This window comes from Antechinus flavipes, chromosome 5 (assembly GCF_016432865.1).
Source record: "Antechinus flavipes isolate AdamAnt ecotype Samford, QLD, Australia chromosome 5, AdamAnt_v2, whole genome shotgun sequence".
NCBI classification, from domain to species: Eukaryota; Metazoa; Chordata; class Mammalia; order Dasyuromorphia; family Dasyuridae; genus Antechinus; species Antechinus flavipes.
Window position 1 is genome coordinate 197,142,611 of NC_067402.1, and position 16,995 is coordinate 197,159,605.

The window sequence follows — 16,995 nt, forward strand, 5'->3', positions numbered from 1 at the left end:
TGGAAGTCCTGAAGCTTTTTTTTGCTCCAGTAATTATCTTCACTATGGGATTTTGCAGTTAAGATTTAGATTTCTCTTTCTATAGATCTGATTGTGACATGCCACTTTCCACTCTTCACCCTTCCTCACCTTCTCCCCTCCACCCCCAAATCCCCACCTCAGTAAACCCCAGTATTTCTCTGTTATCCTTTGTTCACAATCTGGCTCTTTCTGACTTTTTCCAGTTTTGTATATTGCTCCCCTGTACCCTGCAATTCAACCATACTGGCTTTGTACGAAAAAGAATCCAAGGCTTCCTTGGTTCAAATCTTATCTCAGACATAAGCTTCATGACTGAGTAAATCTTAAGTCATTCTCCACTTCAGCTTGAAAGGAAATGGCTTAATTTGGGCCAGTCATGGCGTAGCCCCTCTCCCTGACTTCATTTCTAGCCATATGCCTTTGCCGAGCCTGAGTGAACTCCACCCTGAAGGCTGACTCAGCGATTGCTTCTTCTCCCCAAAACCTTCATACCAGGAGAAGCCAGCCTCGCCTTTCACTCTGCGTCACCATCTGTTGCTCTTCTGCCTGACCTGCTGAGAACACACAGGCATTGGTTCTCAGTGATTATTATGACCTCTAAACCCATGAATCCTCCAACTCTTACTGCATAGCCGTGTTCTCTGTGCCACCGTGCCTGTTCCCGAAGTCCCCTTTTTCTCCTTCATCCCCCTCTCAGCAGTCCATCCAAGCTCTGCCCGCCTCCTCTGTTGTCCTCTCCACAGGTAACAAGCTGGTTGTCATCTGACATCTTGTCCTTCACTCATTCCGATTCCTTGCATTCAGGTAAACCTCTTTACTCTTGAAGACCCAGCTGCTCTGATTGCCCTTTCTGGAGTTGTTAACTTCCCCTTTTCCCTCCTACCTTGTCATGGTGCAGGAGTCACAGCTCTCCCTGGTTCCATTCACTTCTACCCATCCTCTACCACCGTCACTTAATCTGTTCTCTTTTGAGGTTCATTCAGTACATATTTGTCACCTAATCAGGTGTTTTTACCAACCTCTGGAAAATTCCCTGAAGAAAGAAGGGAAATCTCTCCATATAAGATGGCCTTTGTCCTTGCCAAGGCAGATCTGTGTCCATAGATGTCCCACTCCATCCCCTTTTCTCTAGCAGATTGCTCCTTCTCTCATCCCCTCTCTCTAACTGACTTTGTCATTCTTTGTCTGTTGGCTTCTTATTTTTGTCTACAAATATATCCAGGCTTACTTCATCTTTAAAAACTCACCCTTGATCTCTTTTACCTTTAGGCTTATTTTGTTTGTATTTATTTTTACACTTGATGTCCCCAGTACCTGAGTACTTTCTCCTCTTTCAAAATTTCTCAGGATTCTTTTCTTCCTTCCAGCCACTTTCTGGAGAAAAGTGCTCTCACATGCTAGCATCTCTCAGATAAGATTATCTGTCATATTTACTTTGGATGTATCTTTTATGTATCTACTTATTTGTTTGTGGTCTTCCTCACTAGAAAATGACTCTTTGAGGACAGGGTTTTTTCTTCTTCAACTTTTTGTTGTATTCACAGTGCATAAGCAGGTAGTAAATGCTTAATAAAGGGATGTTGATCAACAGATTGATAGATATATATATTTCAAATACTGACCACCTGGAACCCCTTCAAATAATCCTATGCTATGTCTTCTTAATCACATCTTTTTGATAATTCTTTTGCTTGCTCTTTTAAAAAAAAAATCATTCTTGATCAATTTTATTATCCTTGTGTGTTTTTTAATTTTAAAAAAATGACACACTTGTTATTTTTACATTTTTAACCATTTGAAATTGTATTATAGTTTTGGGGTGAAATAACCATTAATCTTTGCTGTTATTTCATGGTGTTTTTAAGTACAAAGATGTTGGTTTGTTTTTTTTTTGTTGTTATTTTAAGAATGACTATTTAAAGAAGTGGCTTGACTCATCCTGGGACAGCTGGGAAATAGATAAAAAAACATCCCTATGTATTTTAGACTTGATTTTTTTTTAAGGACATGGTCATATTCCCTGACTTTCTTGGATTCAGAATATTTTGGTTTTAGGGTTTGTTGTTTCAACTTTCCAACTTAGTGACCCCTTTGAAAGCAAATCAATTTAATAATATTCCTTTTTCACATTCCTTCTTCTTACTTAATTTTTAAATGCCATAAAGTTTAAGATGTTTTTGATATCTTTTAAATAAATTGGCTTGTGAGTAACTGAAAAGGAAATATTTGTTTCTTGTTTGTCATTTACCTAGAAGCAAAGGTGGGTGGGACTCTGGATCTGAAGTCAGGAAGACCCAAGTTCACATGTGGCTTCAGACACACTATATGACTCTGGGAATGTCTGTTATCCTTTATTTGAGTCAATTTCCTCAACTGCAAAATAGGGATAATAATACCATCTTTACTTTACAGTACTATTGTGAAAATGGAATGAGATATTGTAAAGCTCTTAGCATAGGTTCCAGCACATAGTAGGTTCTTCAGTAGATGCTTGTTTTCTTATCTAACTTTCTTTAATGACCTTAGCAGATATGACCAGTTTTATTTATTTATTATTGTTTACTTGGAATATGAATTAATGGAGTTATTGCAATCTCCAGTACTAGCAGAAATTGAAAAAAACCTGTATTTTTCATGAGGGCAAAGTCAGATGAATGTTGACTCTCTGTTATCAGAATCATTGTAGGAAAGATAGCTTGCTTTAAAACAAACAAGGCAAAAAGAAAAAAAATCCACAATATTTAAATCTGTTTTAAGTGATCCTTACCCATAATCAGAATTTGTAGCAGTACCAAACAAAAATCCTTAAGAGATTTTTATATTTTTTCCTTAGGAAAGGACAATTGAACGCTTGAAGGAGCAGCGGGACAGAGATGAACGGGAGAAGCAAGAGGAGATTGACAACTATAAGAAGGATCTGAAGGACTTAAAGGAAAAAGTCAGCCTCTTGCAAGGAGACCTCTCTGAGAAAGAGGTTAATTTCATAAAAATTGATAAGTTTGATTTGACTTAAATACTGACTTGTTGTGAATGTGGATATAGTATCATAGTTACTTTTGGGATCGTGATCATATCGAATATATTTGGGAGGATGAATCTAATAATTTTAGCAGCAGGTTTTCTGAAAAGCACTTGAAGAATGTGTTCAAAATGGCTTGATTTTAGGACATTGTTCAGTATCAGCGTAATATTATATATATTTTTAAAATTCTTGGCTAATTCCTTGAATAATTGAAATTCTGACAATTTATATCATTCTCTAAATCAGTTCTTGAAATCATTGGGGCCCTGTTAAATTTTTAGGGTTGTTGGAATGATGGTAAGGCAGAAGGAATGTGAAGATGAAGGAAGGATTTACTGATCTTTATTTCTGGAAGTATTTCTTGTTATTGGCAGTGATATCTGGAATAGTTGTCAATCAACAGGGTATTTAATTTCCTTTTAAACTGAATTTAGAGATATTCCTTCATGTGAAATATATAAACTAAAGAGCAAAAATGGCTTACAGCCATGTGAGCCATTAATACAAAGGCTTTTTGAGGTACCTTCTGAATTTTATAGAAACATAAATATGTAGCAGAGCCTTATTATTTTCCATGTATAAGTGAAAATTCTGTTATATGATTGAACTTATACCTATTCAGGATTATTGAATATGGTAACAGAAGTTTTAAAAGTATAATTCTTAATTTGACTGTTAATAACTTTCAGTTATTCTTAAATACTCTTTGACTTGAGGTTAGATTTAAATTTAACATGGAGAAAAGCTAACTTGTCTAACAATCATTGTTTTTTAAACAAGAATACATTTGTATATACTGGTAGAGTGAAAATCAGAATACACAGACATAGCATAAATGTTGAGGCCTCTGGCTGTCACTGATAATATGTATCAGTTATTTTTGTTTTTAGGCTTCACTGTTGGACCTCAAGGAACATGCTTCTTCTCTGGCTTCTTCAGGACTAAAGAAGGATTCAAGACTTAAGACACTGGAGATTGCTTTGGAGCAGAAGAAAGAAGAATGTCTGAAAATGGAATCACAATTGAAAAAGGTTTTTTTTTTTAATGCCCTGTCTGGGCTGGCTCGCTATTAGGGAAACTATTACATAACTGAGTATATCCAGTAACCAAACTAATAAAAATCATATAGGTACAGTCACTAGACAAAGATATACACATCCCAGCTAATTATTACTTCTTTTTTGGCAGGAAATTTCATGTATCACTGAATATCAGAATAGGAAGAAACTTCAGAGAGAATCTGGTTCACCCTATATCCAAACAAGAATTCTCTGTACAACATAACCTGTGAAGTGTCATGCTGCCTTTTTAAATAATAGTGGGACCTCACTACTTTTGACAGCTCAATCCATTGTGATAGACATTATTCTTAAGAAGATTTCTTTGACAAAGCCTAAATTTGCTTCTTTGCAATTTTTATCCATTATTCTTAATTTTGTTCTCTAGGCCCCTGTTCCAATAATATCTGTTATATCCTGCCTAAATTTCTTTTTCTTCACATTAAACATCCCCTCTCTCTTCCAGTTCCTTTAATCTACATCTAGTATTATCTCAAAGTGCTTCATCATTTTAGTCACTCTGCATTAGTTTTTCCATTTCTTTGTTTTGTCAGAGATCTTTCTAAAATGTCTTATCCACAACTGATCATATTTCTTTTTTTTTGAGCTTGCCAAAGTAGGCTATAACAAGACTATTATTTCATTGGTCCTTTCTTAATGCATCCTGAAATGATGTTTTTTGGCCACTGCATTACACAAACTGACTCCATGATATTATATTATTGAATTTGAAGTCTACTAAAGTTGCCAGATTTTTTCCAAGTGAACTTTTGCATAACCATAGTTGTTCCACCTTAATAATTTTGAAGTCTTTTACATTCACTTCATCTTATTAGATTGACAGTTTAGGTTCTTTTGGAGTCTTAACTCTTCCAAGGTATTATGTATTCTAACAATTAATATTCTGTAGATTTGCCAATCATGTTATAAATGCTTGGTTAAACAGCACAGAACAATTCACAAATCCTTAATATAATAATATAAAGAGCTTCTAATTTGACATGAACTTCTTAATGATTCCTTTTTGGGTTAGCCATTCAACTAGTTTTGAATCCACTTAACTATTTTATTTAGCCTGCATATCTCCATTTTGTGTATAAGACAAGGAAAATTGTGTCTTATACAAGGAAATTAATATGGTTATGAAATGGTAAAGCCAGGAATAAACATGGAAACTTTCTGATTTCTACTTTAACTCTTTCCCAAATACTTAAGTATCTAGCAGAATTATTGGTATTAAGACTGTATTTGTGAAATGTTGGGGAAACAAATTTCAAACCTAAAACAAATGATCAAGTTATGTATCATAAGGGTACCTTTGAATAGATAGAAACTATTCACCGAATTTCATTCCTTAGGGATTTATTTAGTGATGCCTGACTCAGCTCAATCAGTAAACATTTATTAAACACTATGTGCCAGGAACTGTTCTGAGTGCTAGAATTACAAAAAGAGATAGAAGACAATCCTGCCCTCAAGAGCTTCTGGTGTATTAAGGAAGAAACATGCAAACAAATACATGCAAAGAAAGCTATACGTAAGATAAATAGGAAATAATAGAGGAAAGGCACCTAGAATTGTTGGGAAGGTGTCTGTAGAAAGCAGGACTTTAGTTGGTATTTAAAGGAATTTAAGGAGGTAAGTGGTAGGAACAAAGGAAGGAGAGAATTCCAGGTGTGGGAGACTGACAGAGGAAATACCTAAAGACTGCATTTATTATGTCTTGTTCATGGAACAGCCAGAAGTTCAATGACGTTAATCTATGGAAGAGTACATGGTAGGGAGAGTCATAGAATGCAAGAGTGATGAAGGAGATGTGTGACATAAAGTACTGGACTGATAGGCTTATTTTCTTCAAGCTAAACTTTTGCTTTCAACAAAAATTGTGGCCCCGAAGGCAAGACAGCTACCAGAAGACAATGTCAACAGATTAGAATGTTTCCCTGAGTATGAGCAGTTCACTGCTAATTTGAAAGGAAAGCTACACTAACTCTTTATTGGCAATAGTGAAATAGAAAAGGAGTAGGCAGCTTTCAGAGATTTGGTGTACAACATTGCATTTACTATTCTGGGCCAGAACATTCACAAATATCAAAATTGGTTTTAGGAAGATGATGGGGAAATTCAGAAGCTGTTAAATGAAAAACAAGAATTCTACAAGGTGTACCCATAGAATAGTTCATCTGTCTCTAAAACAGTATTTAACTCCTTTAGAAGTAAAGTGCAAGGAAAACTTAGAGAGATGTAGGGGTCTTGACTTAGTAAGAAGGTAGATGAAATTCAATTTCAGGTTATAGGAAAAACTCATGAATTTTTTTTTTTTGATGCCCTGAAGGATATATATGGGCCTAAGCCTTATAGTACATCCCAAATAAAGCCATATTGATTAATGATAAGGACATCATCCTGGAAAGATGTATTAACACTTTTATAGCATTCTCAGTAGATTCAGCATTAATCAATGCTGAAATGATTGAAAGTATCTCTCAAGACAATTCTTTTATTGCTGAACTTCCAACTGAAGAAGAGATTTGGATTCTGTTAGGTTCTCTTGTATGGCAAGTGCCTGATGCTGATTCTGTTTCCAGCTGAGATGTACGAGGTAAGGCAGTATGCTGCCCATATGTGTTATATGGTAAGAAGAGGAACCTCCCCCAGGAGTTCAAGGATTCCTCCATTGTCCATCTCTATGAAGGAAAAGGAAATAGGTTTTGTTTTTTAGTCAGAGCTGGCAAGATTCTTGTCAGAGTCCTTAACAGACTACAAAAAGAGCCAAGGAACAGTCAATATGGTGTTTACTCCCTGACAATTCCAGGAAGAATGAAGAATGCCCCAATTTTCATTGATTTGATCAAAGCCTTTGATATAACTATAAGGGCTTGTGAAAAATAATGGCAATTTCATGACAATATATTTGCGCAGTTTCTGGATATTGAACAATGATCTTGTATTTTTGCAGAGACTAATGGAGTGAAACAGGGATGTGTGCTTTTTTCCTTGCTTTTTAGCACAGTGAAAATGACATCAAGGTCAGCTATCTCACATTAATGTAAATTATTTAATTTAAAAAGGCTATGAGGCAAGACCAACGTGGAGGAAGAGTTGGTGCATGACTTTTTGTCTGCAGATGACTATGCACTAAGTGCAGTTTCTGAGGCCAAAAGGCCACAAAGTTTGTATTGATTGTCTACTGCTCCTGCCAATTTTGGCCTAATAGCTAGCACCAAGAATACTCAGGTTCTCCACCCATAAGCACCACACCATCCATATATGGAATCTTCAGTCATAATAAATGGAGAACTATTGAATACTGTGGATAAGTTACTTACCTTGACAGTATATTTTCCACATAGATGATGAGGTTTATTTGTACATTGCCAAAGCTGTCTCAGTTTGGAGAAAATACGAAGAAAGTATGGAAGAGAAGAGGTATTAGACAACCTGCCAAACTGAAGCTGTACAGAGCTGTTGTGCTGACTTCATTGTTGCATGCCTGAGAACCTTGGATGGCATATCAGTGCCATGCCAGGAAACTGAATCACTTCACTTTGAATTGTCTTAAGAAGATTTTGAAGATCACCTGGCAGGATAAGGTGCCTGATACTGACATGCTTTATTGAGCTGAACTGCCAAGTCTTTCAGTACTACAGAGTTGGTACTCAGTTGTATAGCAAATGCAACTATATTGGATTATTTGAATGTTAAGTGTACTTTTTGCCTAAAAGACTGGTTTTTTTTTTTTTTTTTTTTTTTTTTTAAGGAAACTCACACAAGGAAGGTCCCTACATGGTGGTCAAAAGAAGTGATACAAGGATTCTTTCAGTCTTTCTGAAAACTTTAGAATTAATTGTGAGACTGGGGAGGTACTGTCATAGGACTGTCTATCATGGCCTGCCCACATCAAAGAAGGCTCAAAATTCTATGAGCAAAAAAGAATTGTAAAAGCTCAAAAAAAATGTGAGATGCACAAATTGAGAGACATTTCCACTTCATATGTTTATACAGACTATGCTTGATCTGTTGTAGAACTTTCTGAGCAGGTATTGGTTTGGTTGGACACACTATATCTTGATCCAGACATAATAATGGCCTTACAACAACCAATCAGCATGATGAGAAATAAAGTGTAAAAAGGCTGGAGAAGTGGAGAGGAGCAGGGTGAAGTTAGGTTATGAAGGGCTTTTAATGCCAGTAGGTCATTTTAATTTGGTATTTGTTGCTATTTCTCATAAAAATCAGGATTGTTTTTTAATAATTTATTCCTTCCCTTCATCTCTCCCTTTTTTCATTTCCTCTCACCCTCCCTTTCTCACCTCCCTCCTACTTTACTTTCTATCTTCTCTCTTTCCTTCAACATAAATTTCTCGAGGGCAGGACTATTTCATTTTTCCTTTATATTGACAATACCTGGTACATAGTAGGTCCTTAATAAATTTTACGTTTTTTGATTGGAGTGTGTGTGTGTGTATGTGTATGTGTATGTTTCTAATGGATTTTACTGCTTTATTTTGTAGGCACATGAAGCAACTCTAGAAGCCAGAGGCAGTCCTGAGATGAATGATCGGCTCCAGCAGTTAGAGAGAGAAATTACACAGCATAGGGATGAATCCAGTAAGGCCCAGGCAGAGGTAGATCGTCTCCTGGAAATCCTAAAGGAGATGGAAAATGAGAAGAATGATAAAGATAAGAAGATAGCTGAGCTAGAGAGGTAAGAATGGATAAGTTGGAAGTTATCTGATGAAGTCAGAATGGTTAAAGATTTGTAACTTTTGGGTTTAGGGGTTTGGGTGGGAGTATAATTTGTGTAACTAGTTTTAGCTTTAACTATGTTTTTTTTCCCCTTTTTTGTTATTATTATAGATTTTTATTGACAGAACATATGCATGGGTAATTTTTCAACATTGTCCCTTGCAATCACTTCTGTTACAACTTTTCCCTTCCCTCCTCCACACCCTCCCCTAGATGGCAGGCAGTCTAATACATGTTAAACATGTTAAAGTATATCCTAGATACAATATATGTGTGCAGATCCATACAGGTTGCACAAGAAGAATTGGATTCAGAAAGTAAAAATAACCTGGAAAGAAAAACAAAAATGCAAGTAGTCCACATTCATTTCCCATTGTTCTTTCTCTGCTTCTATCCATCATTGATCAATTGGAACTGAATAGGATCTTCTTTTTGTTGAAGATAGCCTCTTCCACCAGAATACATCCTCATACAGTATTGTCGAAGTATATAATGATCTCCTGGTTCTGCTCATTTCACTTAGCATCAGTTCATGTAAGTCTCTCCAGGCCTTTCTGAAATCATCCTGTTGGTCATTTCTTACAGAACAATAATATTCCATAATATTCATATGCCACAATTTATCCAACCATTCTCCAATTGATGAGCATCTATTCAGTTTCCAGTTTTTAGCCACTACAAAGAGGGCTGCCACAAACATTTTTGCACATGTGGGTCCCTTTCCCTTGTTTAAGATCTCTTTGGGATATAAGCCCAGTAGAAACACTGTTGGGTCAAATGGTATGCACAGTTTGACAACTTTTTGAGCATAGTTTCAAATTGTTCTCCACAATGGTGTTCCTGCATTCCCTCCAACATTTGTCATTATCTTTTCCTGTAATCTTAGCCAATCTGACAGGTATGAACTATATTAGTTCTTGATCTTGTTTTATTAAAATCTTGGCATTCAGGTTGATGTGATTTTGTTAACTCTCATTGCCTGTAGTTTATTAGAGGTTGTCATATTGGTGAGTATAGTAACAGGATGATCATATTATTTAGTACAGTAAAAGGTGGTTATTAATTCAAGAATTTAAGGCTTAGTCAATGATATTACTACTGGTTTCTATAATTAATAGAAATTACAGTATTAGAAATATTCACTGTTGGAATTAACCTTATTAAATTAGCTATATTTCCAGTGAATTCTTAATTCTTGGGATTTTCAAAATGATAGGCGTATAAACAGTTATATCACAATTGATAATTAAGAAAATTTAAAAAGCTTTTGTTAAGATTTTGTGGGCCTTTGACATAAATCTAAAGTTTCCTTTATGAACTTTGTTTCATATGCCTACTTATAGAAGTCAGCTAGAATTTCTCTTGGTTTTTTTTTTTTTTTTTTTTTAGTCTCAGAGTATTTCAACATAATGAATCTTCCTACTACTTTTCTTTCTTATTGCCTTCATCACTTTCACATAGATATACATATATATATATATTTAATACCAATTACATTAACCTCTTCAACATCTTCCACTGGATCCCCTTTAAATGAAAAAGTTAATCGGCAACAAAAACCAATTTTTATTACCTTGAAATATTGACAAGGATTTACAAACACTAGTATGTATTGTCCAATTTTTGGGAGGTATTCATTTTCATTACATTGAAAGCTATGGAAACCATCCTATAATTGTTAGGTAATTTCCTTCCCTTTTCATTTCCCTTTCCTTTCCTCATTCTTCCTTCTCCCTTCTTCCTCCTTTTCTCATGTCTTACTCCTTCCCCTCATCCTTTCTTAGACAATCTTGAGGCTTAAGTTTTCTAAATTTTTTTAATGCTATACTCTATCAATATACTATTACTTATTATATTATTAATATAATATTAACATATTAATTTTAGATAAGCTGGTCCCCTTCTTCTTCCTCCCCCCACGTACATCCCATAACAACATTTTTCATTATTGTAATGACTGTTTAATATGTAACTTTCTTCTGTATTAAATAGCCTCCAATTTTGGTGTATTTAGCTCATGACATTGTGTTTTCAAAGCCATAGTTACCTGAAATGACCAAGGTTAGATACTACTTTTGTTTTCTTTGCTTTTTGTCTTTTGTCATTTATTTGTGTGTATCATTTTCATATTTAGAATTATTGCCAAATATTTACTTAGTAAATTTTTTATGAAAAAGCACTTTGATTTATTATATTCCCCATCTTAACATGTGGTAGTGAGGATTATGTTTAGAAAGTCTCATATTGCCATTAAAAATAATAAAACATTGTTTGAAAGTATTATCTCTTTATTTCTAAAAAAAGAAAATAAATTCAGTAGTGCTTGCTTTGAGGTTTAGGTATAATTTTTAAAAGGAGTAAATCTTAGTTTGTTATCTAGAATTATGTCCAATAGCTGTTTTTTATTAGTCATTATGATTCACCCAATTGAGGAAAAACTATAAATTTCCCATTCTTTACTCAGAAATTAATTCGAAAGACTATTGAAACATAGTCCCTTTTGCCCTTTCGGGCATTTACTGCTATTTTTTTATAGTATATAATCCAAAATTTTTTACCCATTTAAAAGTTTATATTTTTCTATTCCACACCCATATAATTTCTTTTGTATTATGGTTTTAGATGAGAACAGATTTATAGAAATTTAAAAGTTCAGGAAACTTTTATAGATCATCTCCTTTTGGCAGTAGGGAAATAGAGATGAGAATAAAATGACTTGTCTGTAATTAGTCATTGGTAGAACAAAGTTTAACAATCCAGGGTCTCCTTAATCTTAGAATTATATTCTTTCCATTCCACTAAGACCATGTATTTCTGGCTGGATTTAGTTGTAGCTATCTTTCAAACTTTTTCTGTCTGGATCTGGTACCTTAATCCTACATCAAAAACATTGTATTGTATGTATAAATGTGGTATTTTTTTGCAACTTGAGGTTTTTCTTTTGATTCTAAAGCAGATATTTAATTTAGCTTCTCACAAGTCTTAAAAAATTCCTTTATCTTTGATGAAGACTGTTTAAATATTTCTTTATACTTATCTAGTGGAAGAACTATTGAGAAGATCATAAATCTTTTTTTTTTTTTTGCTTATTTTCTTATTATAAAATACGTGTTGTGGTGGTAGTTTTTTTTTCTCTGTTCAAATCATTTGCTTTTTGTATTGTCATTTTAATTTTTCTTTTGTGTGGGTATGTATTTCCCCATAATTTATTTCTTGAATTTCCCCACCTTTTCATCTGCTGGTTCCATTCTTGATGTGTGTACTTTTTTCCCTTTTAGTCATGCTGTTTCTCAAAAGGCTAATCTTCTATAAATTGTATCCCCATACCACATGTTGGTCTTCATTGTGAAGAGAGTTTTTGGGAATGTTCTAGGGAAATCATTATCCTATAAAGGCTTTTATTGTTCTGAATTGTTACTATTGTTCTTGACTGTACTGATGTTTGCTGGGATTTGGCTTAAGTAGAATAAAAGAGGAAGCACTTACATTAAATAAATTTTTTTTTGGTAATTTTTACCTGATTTTAGACAAATTCAGTTATGTTACACTGTACTGTGGTTTAAATATTTTTTAATGAGTTTTAGTGAGCTTCATTTTTTTTATTTATTCTTATTTGGTCATTCTATTTTTGTTGTTCTTTTTCAGTGCTATGTTGTAGATCCTTTTCAGTTATTTTTTTTCCTTAAAATTTTTTTTAATTTAAAACAAATTAAAAAAAATTGTTATTGCACAGCAGAACCTAAGAAAAGATTCAAAATATGTAATGATAAATTTCCACCTCAAAAAAGCATATGTAATAAAACACATTGTATTCAGGATTATACATCTTTTCTTTGCTTCCTTCTAGATTTTCTTTTGTTCTATGCTGTACACTTTTTACTTTCTTCTTTTTTCTATTTTCTTCCTTCCCACTTCCCCCAAAGCAGCCACAGTTAAGCATGGATATATATTCATGTTCACACACATATACACACACACACCCCACATACCACATACATAACATATTCATTATCTCGTTTGCTATCCTTGCTAAATCTTCTACTTTACCTTTACTCACTAGCATACCTTGCTATTACTTAACTAGTGATTGGTAGATTTTTTTCTATTTCTTTTTTCCTCTTTTTCTGTGATTTTAGTACAATTTTCTTCAATTATTTCTTGTATTATTGCATCAAGGTTTTTTGTTTTGTTTTGTTTTGTTTGGTTGTGGGTTTTTTGGTCATATTTTCAGGTAGGTCAATTATTTTCATGATTTCTTGATCTGTTCTCTAGATCTATTGTTTGAGATGTCTCAATTTCTCTTCTATTTTTAAATTCTTTTTTGTTATCGTATTTCTTGATCCCTTTGGTTTCCCCTTGCTCAATTTTAATTTTCAAAGAGTCATTATTTTCCCTTAAAACTATGGATCTTTTCTAATTGATTGGTTTCTTTTCATAATCTCTTGTTTTTCTTGGATTATTCTTATCCTTTTTTTTTTTTTTTTAAAGTTTTTCCTCAACCTTTCTCTTTGGTTTTTAAAGTCTTTTTTGACTATTTTGTGAATTCTTTTTGGTAACCGGCTCACCAGTCTGTGTTTATCCTGAAGCACAATTTTGTTTTGTTTGTGGGGGAAATCTGGAAAGTTTGTGATCTTTCTGACTTGCTATTCCATCTTCCCAGAATCTTATCCTCTTACTACTTTTTCAGTGCTAAAAATTCATTCAGTTGATGTACTTCATTCCTAGAAGGCAGCTGTTTCTATGAGAGTTGCTCACAATTTACTCTTAGACTTTTAGATTCTTCTCAGATATAAAAACATTTTCACAGTGCATTAAAAGAAAAGGAACAATGTCAAAATTTTGAGCATTGGGTTAATTTGTGTTTATAGCATTTTTTTCCATATAAAGGTGTGCAGATAATTGACACACATTATTACAATGTACATATCTTTAGAGAAAGACGTAGGTGTTATTTTAGTTTGGATAACTTTCCATAATAGATGTTTTCTTATGGAATATCAAGAGCTTCAAAACCTAACAATTCCTGCCTTTATCTGTTTTCAGTTTTACATATAGTTATAAATTCCTTTGCCTGTTTTTGATAGTTTCACTATAGTTAAAAGAAAGCAAGATTATTTCTTTAAATAAAAGTTAGGATGGTATTATAGGATCTTAGATTTAGACCTGAAACTGACCTCAGTACAGACCTTGTTTTACAGATGAGAAAACTGAAATCCAGGAAGATTAAGTGACTTGCCCAGATAAAACATTGGCTTTGAAGTCGAGAATACCAAGATTAAAATCTTGCTTCTATGATATAGCCACTGATCCTCTATCCCTATATATCCTCCCTCACAAGAATATTGTAGAGTTACAAAGAAAATATTCCAGAAACGTTTATTAAGTACTTACTATGTTCTTGGAATTTTGCCAGACAAAAATGGCATAGCACCTTCCCTTGCAAAGCTTGCATTTTACTGAAGGGAAATAAAATGTATAGAGAAAAGTTAATAGGAAATATAGACAAAATAAAAACCACAATAATTTCCAGGTTTGAGGGACAAAAGAGTACTACCTACTAGGGCGATCCATTTTGAGTAGGAGCTGCCACTTGAGTTTATTAGCCTTAAAGAAAACTAGGGATTAAAGGAGGTAATGGGGAAGAGGGAGTGTGTTCCAGGGATGAGAACTTGTCTTTGGTAAGGCATAGTCAGAGGAATGGCACGTATGGGAAGTAAACCAGTGTGGCTAGTGTCTAGAATAGAGCACACAAAGCAGAAGAATTGTTCAGTACGTTTGGAAATCCGGGCTAGACTGGGAAGGTCTTTAAATGCCTAACAGAGGAATTTGTACTGGACCTTTTTGAGCAGAGGAGTGATGTGAGCACACATCTATGTTCTGGAAAAATCAACTTTTGGTTCTTTTGCACAGGATGGATTGGAGAGGGTAGAGCCTAGATGCTGGAGGACCAATTAAGAATTTCTTCTATTAGTAAGGATCTGTCTTTAAATGTTTTCCTTGACTTTTTTGAAGTCTTTGACACTGTCAATCACGTCCTCTCTAGGTTTTTGGAACATTATTTTCTCCTATTTGTCCTTCAATCTGTCTGACCATTCTTCTGTCTCCTCTGCTGGCTCCTCATCCAGATTATGCCCATAGTTGTCCCTCCGGGTTCTATTCTGTGTCCTCTTCCCTTTTTCCTTTATACTACTTCATTTGGTGATTTTGGCAGCTCCCATGAGTTCAATTAGAGATGAATTCATCTCTAAGCTGATGATTCTTATATCTGTCTTTTTTGCTCCATTCTCTCTGCTGATTTACAATATTGCATCTCCAACTGTCTTTCAGATATCTCAAACTGAATGTTCAGTAGACATCTTAAACTCAGCACATCAAAAATTGACTTCATTATCATTCTGCCTATCATCCCTAACCCCATTTCCCTGTTATTTTTGAAAATACTACTATCCTCTCAGTCTCCCAAGCTTACCGAGGCCTGTCAACTTGATCTTTTCAACATCTCTCTTTCTGTCCTGTTTGTTTGCAGTAGTCTCCTGATGAATTTGTCTTGTTCAAGCCTTTCTTCACTTCAGTCTATTTTCCATTCAGCCTCTAAAGTGATTTTCCTAAAGAGAAGATCTGATTGTATGTGTTCCCCTCCTCCTAATGCCCCCTCCCCCCCACTCCTCCTAATCTCTTTACCTCTCCCATTCCCCAACTCTATTCAATAAGCTCCAATGATTTCATATCACATTTAAGATCAATACAAAATCCTCAGTTTTCTCATGTAAAAACGCTTCATATCTGCTACCTCTAACTTTCATTCTTCTTATTTATATATTATACCTCCCTGCCTTCCTCATCATTTCCTCTGTGATCCAGTGACTCTGCCCTTTTTACTCTTCCTTGGACAAGACATTTCATTTCAGTTCAGAGCATTTTTTCTCCTTTTCCCATTTTCCTGAAATGCTTCCCCTTCTCATTTCAGCGTTCATCTTCATATTGACTACTTGGCTTCTTTCAAGTTCCAACTTAAATTTCACCTTCACTTACAGGAAGTCTTTCTTAACTTTCTTAATTCTAGAGCCTTCCCACTATTATATATCCTTTTTATTGCTTGTTGTTACATATTTGTTTTCTTATCTCCCTTATTTGATTGTGAACTCTTTGAGAGCAGAGGCTGTCTTTTGCTTTTTTATATTCTTATTGTCTAGCACAGTGCCTGGTGCATAGTGAGCACTTAATAAATGTTTATTGACTGATTAAGTATGAATAAAGGAAATTGTATGCCAGGGATGAAAAACTTTAATTTTTCTCTGGCACAAATGAAATGAATTCTTTAACATGTGCCATTCATATCAAATTCACATTGTAAAATACATTTTCCTTGTCAAAAAATCTTCAGCAATATAAATTATTAAATACTTACCTGAGGTAGTATTTACTTTTTGAAGATCCATTTGAGGTGATGTTTGAAATTATTAGTTCTTTCTTCCTTTTCTAGTTTCTCTTCCAATTATTCAGTGAATTAACAAAAGTTTTATATTTGGGAATTGTAATTTCTATTCTGCCTTCACCTGAACTATTTGAAGGAAATAAAGATTATGATTTCATTCGTAGTCACTTGAGGAGTTTGTGGTTTATCCATAATTCTTGTATCTTTCTGTCTCATTTTTGATACAGTAATGTGTCTATGAAATATTGCCATATCTTTTCTTAGAATTTCTGGGTTTTTTTGGAAGTCATTGCTTCCATGTCAAGAGGTGGTGAGATAAATACCCTTTAAGAGTTACCATAGCCTTGGATGAAGTATACAGAAACAAAGTCCAAGTGGTGCTTGATGTTATAGTGTTATAGTGCCACTATGCCCTTTCTTTTTTAAAAAGCTCTATTTCTTTTTTCCTTTTTTGTGTTAATAGGTAATAGGGAGTCCTAAGAGCTTTATGCTTTTTGCTAAGTTGGAGACAGGCTACATTGTGATTTGAAATTGAGCGCCACACAGAGAGAAGTATGAATATATTTAAAAAGATAAATTTTTTGTTTTTAGATTTCATTTTATGAGCTATACTCTAAGACTTTTGAGGTCAGCATTATGGGAAGAAATGAAAAAAAAATTCTTCCTACATTCAGATAAAATAAATTCCCATTTGGAATTTTTAGAGAAAC

The 16,995-nt window shown here is 34.2% G+C and overlaps 1 protein-coding gene across 3 annotated transcripts in view; it reads left to right on the forward strand.

Moving 5' to 3' along the window:
- Window positions 1-16,995, forward strand: part of ERC1 (ELKS/RAB6-interacting/CAST family member 1) — a 345,893-nt gene that overhangs the window by 152,722 nt on the left and 176,176 nt on the right. For all 3 annotated transcript variants that reach the window (XM_051962823.1, XM_051962825.1, XM_051962824.1), the window contains 3 exons: window positions 2,855-2,995; window positions 3,934-4,074; window positions 8,616-8,809. In XM_051962823.1, coding sequence (XP_051818783.1) covers window positions 2,855-2,995; window positions 3,934-4,074; window positions 8,616-8,809 — 476 coding nt within the window. The remainder of the gene's footprint in view (window positions 1-2,854; window positions 2,996-3,933; window positions 4,075-8,615; window positions 8,810-16,995) is intronic.